This window comes from Orycteropus afer, unplaced genomic scaffold, assembly GCF_000298275.1.
Source record: "Orycteropus afer afer isolate SDZICR_OR568_19922 unplaced genomic scaffold, OryAfe1.0 scaffold00038, whole genome shotgun sequence".
NCBI lineage: Eukaryota > Metazoa > Chordata > Mammalia > Tubulidentata > Orycteropodidae > Orycteropus > Orycteropus afer.
In genome coordinates, this window is record NW_006921625.1 from 12,074,499 (window position 1) to 12,079,070 (window position 4,572).

Consider the following 4,572-nt stretch of genomic DNA (forward strand, 5'->3'; position numbering starts at 1 on the left):
CTTTGTCTTTGGTTTTGATGAGTTTGATGATGATGTGTCTTGGTGATTTTCTTTTGGGGTCTATCCTGTTTGGGGTTCGTTGGACTTCCTGGATGGATATATTCTCAGCTATGAATGATGTTCTTGATGTCATCCCACCATTCCTCTGGTTTTCGGTCACTGGTGTTCAATGCATCAAAACTATTCTTTAAATGGTCTCTCAATTCAGGAGTGATATAATCAAGGTCATATTTTGGCTCTGTGGACTTACTTTAATTGTCTTCAACTTCAACTTCAACTTGCAAATGAGCAGTTGACGGTCTGTTCCACAATAAGTTCCTGGCCTTGTGGCTGAAGATACTGAGCTTCTCCATTGCCTCTTGCCACAGATGTAGTCGATCTGATTCCTGTGTGCTTCATCTGGCAAAGTCCACATGTATAGCTGCTGTTTGTGTTGTTGAAAAAAGGTATTTGCAAGGGATAAGCCGTGGGTCTTGGAAAATTCTATCATGCAATCTCCAGAATTATTTCTATCTCCAAGGCTAAATTTTCCAACTACCAGTGATTCTTCTTTGTTTCTGACTTTTGCATTCCAGTCACCAGTGATAATCAGCACATCTTGATTGCGTATTTGGTCAATTTCAGACTACAGAAGTTGGTAAAAATCTTCAATTTCCTCATCTTTGGCTTTGGTAGTTGGTGCATAAATTTGAAAAATAGTAGTATTAACTGGCTTTTCTTGTAGGCATATGGATATTATTTTATCACTGACAGCACTGTATTTTAGGATAGATCTTTAAACATTCTTTGTGATGATGAATTCCACGCCATTTCTCTTCAATTTGTCATTCTCAGCATAGTAGATCATAAGGTTGTCTGATTCTAAATGGCCAAAACTGGTCCATTTCAGCTCACTAATGCCTAGGATAGTGATCTTTATGCATTCCATTTCATTTTTGACAACTTTCAATTTTTCTAGATTCATACTTCGTACATTCCATGCTCCGGTTATTATGGATGTTTGCAGCTGTTTCTTCTCATATTGAGTCATGCCACTTCAGCAAATGGAGGCCCCGAAAGCTCTACTTTATCCATGTCATTAAGGGAGGCTCTGCTCTGATGAGGCAGCTCTTTTCCAGTCATATTTTGAGTGCCTTCGGACCTGAGGGGCTCATCTTCCGGCATAATACTGGACAAAATTTCAGGGCTATTCATAATACTTTCCAGTAATGTATCAGACAGTGTTTCATTACTATTCATAAGATTTTCACTGGCCAATGGTTTGAGAGGTGGATGGCCTCTTCCTTCTTCTGAGTCTGTCTCAGTCTGGAAGCTCCACCGAAACTGGTCTACCGTGGGCACTGCTACTGGCACAGCCTCCAGCCTCACAGCAACACGCAAGCCACCACAGTACAACAAATCGACAGACAAGTTCATCTCTCTTAGCTGTTCCAACTGCTCTGCTCACTTCCTGGGCTACCCACTACCTGTGGCCACTGGCCCTGTCTGCCGCTGCTCCCTGGCGCCTGTCCCCCACCCCACCTTACCTGTTCCGGCCACTGGAAATTTGTAGAATACAACAAAAGGATAGTGCTCATATAGCACTAAATGCTATTATTCAATTTTTAAACTCTGAATTTAATCATCTACGCATCTACCTTAGGAAACTAGAAAATAGCCCAGTTAATCCAAAGTAAGCAGAAAGAAGAAAATTGAAAGATACAAGTCACAGTCAATGAAACAGAAAACAGAAAAACCACTGAGAAAAAGCAGTTTCTTTCAAAAGATCAATAAAATTGATCACCATAATTTACTGATACCAGGAATGAAAGAGAATCACTAGAGATTATGCAGGCATTAAAAGGATAATAATTATGAAAAAATTTCAATGAAATGGACAAACTCCTTGAACAACAAGTACCAAAACAAACAAAAAACATGGATAACCTGAATAGCTCTATATAGGAAAAAAATTGTATTTGTATTCAAAACCATTCCATAAAGTCCAAGTCCAGATGATTGTTCATATTTAAAGAAGAAATAATGCCAAGTCTGACAAACTCATTCAGACAAAAGAAGAGGACATCTTCATAACCATTCTATGAGATCAGCATTACCCTGCTATCAAAATCAGACAAGGACATTACAGAAAACTAGACCAATATCCTTCATGAACACAGACACAAAAATCCTCAATAAAATACTAACAAATCAAATCTAGCAATATATCAAAAGGGCAATACATCATAACCAAGTAGGTTTATTCCACTCAATGGCCCCATGTTGTGGTGTAAATGCAGCCAAGAACTTCATCAGGTGACAAATAACATTTTCTTAGTGGACGTTACGCATTTACATCAATTCAGCTATAATGGAACAAACTGGGTTATTCGTCTTACCAAACTCATGAAATGCTAAGGTTCATACATAAGTTTCCTCATCTTTTTAGTAAAATGCAGAATTAAAAGTGGTAGCAACTTAGTTTTGTGATCCAAAGATTTTTTTTTGCTATGGCTACATATCACCATTAACCCCCACTAAGAAATTCTACATGCATTCTACATGTCCCCACTCACTTAAAGAATCCATGAGATTTCATTATGACAAAACCATAGGGGTTTTCAGGATGACACTTACTTCAAATGAGACACTTTAATCATTTCGATAGGTGATTCATCATTGCCTCGTTCACCACGGAAAGCAATGCTCCGACCTTTGATGGTAAACATCAGAGAAGAAGAGAAAGCACATAAAACATTTACGAAACAAGCAGCCATATGTCATCTGATCAGTTCTACTCATTACCCTTCCATGTATTCTTTCATATTCTTCTTAGACATTTCTATTCATCTAAATTCAGAAAAGAATTCTCAAAAAAGCATCAAAAGTTAATGACAATAAGATACTGCTTATATTCAAACACCTATTTTATAAAAGGACATTTTTACCTGGTAAGAGTTTCTTGAATTCCCCCTATTGTTTCTTCTAAAGAATTCAATCTTAACCAGTTACATCAATTTAAAATTTTTAAAGCATGGCAAAACTGTCTACTATAAAAACCACTTGTTTTAAAGTAACATAAACATTCCTATGTTTACAAATAGTAACTGGTGAGGAAAAATACTCTTCAGAAAAGCATTTATGATCTCTTGTCCGATGTGCAAACACATCACTTATGATTCTACCAAGAAGATTCCAGAAGGTAAAACTAGGAAGTGGTAACTACAGTGCTCATGCATGCTGTCAAAGAACACACTGAGTTAGCTGCCAAAGAAGCCAGACAGTTTTCTGTGAATGAAAATGTGAAATTCTGCCCTCTTTCTAAGCACACAGATCTGAGCATCTCCTAGACTCCTGGAGAGAAGGCACACAATTCAAATGTAACTCAGTGCCTAAATGCCCCTGCTCCTCCCTGCCATCAGGCGGAATCCCCGTGCTCACCACCGCTGCACACCCCACGTCCTTTCCTGACTCTACGAGTCTGCTGCCCTTCTCAGAAAACAAAGCTGAAGTCTATAACCTACAAACTCAAATGTTCCATTTAAGGAAGGCAGTATCCACTACAACAGAAATTTGTTCCTGAAAGTCTGTGAAAGACAGGTTGTCAGTTATCCAGCATTCCTGAACTTAAGCTGACTGGGAAAAATGAACAGGCTTTTTGGTCTCTGTGCTTGATGGACGAACCCAAAACAAACCAAACTCACTGCCGTCGAGTCGATTTCGACTCATAGCAACACCTCCTTGGGTTTCCGAGGCAATATCACTACGGAAGTAAATTGCCCCACCTTCCTTCCGAGGAGTGGCTTAGTGGGTTTGAACTGCCAGCCTTCTGGTTAGCAGTCAAGTGCCTTAGGCACTGTGCCACCAGAGCTCCCAGTGGATTAACCCAGAGAACAGCATTTCATCCCTGGGACACTTCCTAACTAGTGAGAGAGCCAGTTTGTTGAAAAGCCAGGGATATGGGGATAAGGGTCACTGGGGAGGTCACTTTCAATGTGACCAGGGTGACACTGGACTAAAAGTGGGGCTGGTTCTCAAGATTTGGGAATATACTCTTATTGAGGAAGAATGATGTACCTGTAGGAACATAAGGAAGCAGTCATATACATTATTTATTATACACACATATCTTACTGGTTAAAATCATCCACACAGACACCTGTTGCTATACCATTGTAAAGAAACTCACCACAATAGTTAAAAAATTATTCACCATCATTGTGCATGCTTAGTTAATTTGAAACTCTCATCCGATTATATCTTCAAGTTATTTACTTTGAAATTCATTGAGGTCTAGGTTTTGAACCATTCTACACAAATTACTTCACTGAAATGTTTCCTATTGTAAACTTTCCAAACTCCAAAATTAAGTTTCCCTACTCAGCCAATCAAGGACTATCAAAAGCTCCAAATTTGAGTATTTTAAAATAATTCTAAAGCTTTAGAAGTTTTATAAGAGTTTTCTACAAAGGTGAAAAATTTTAACAGAGTCTATTAATAAAGTCTAAATGCAAAGATTTATTTTAAAATTTCTTTTGGCTTATAACAATGTACCTAAAACCAGTATATATATATATATATATATATATATAT

General features: G+C 38.1%; 1 protein-coding gene across 1 annotated transcript in view; it reads right to left on the reverse strand.

The window, feature by feature from the left end:
- WDR11 (WD repeat domain 11) overlaps positions 1-4,572 on the reverse strand; it is a 65,836-nt gene that overhangs the window by 26,552 nt on the left and 34,712 nt on the right. The window contains exon 13 of the mRNA XM_007936830.2: positions 2,617-2,692. Within this exon, the coding sequence (XP_007935021.2) occupies positions 2,617-2,692 (76 nt within the window). The remainder of the gene's footprint in view (positions 1-2,616; positions 2,693-4,572) is intronic.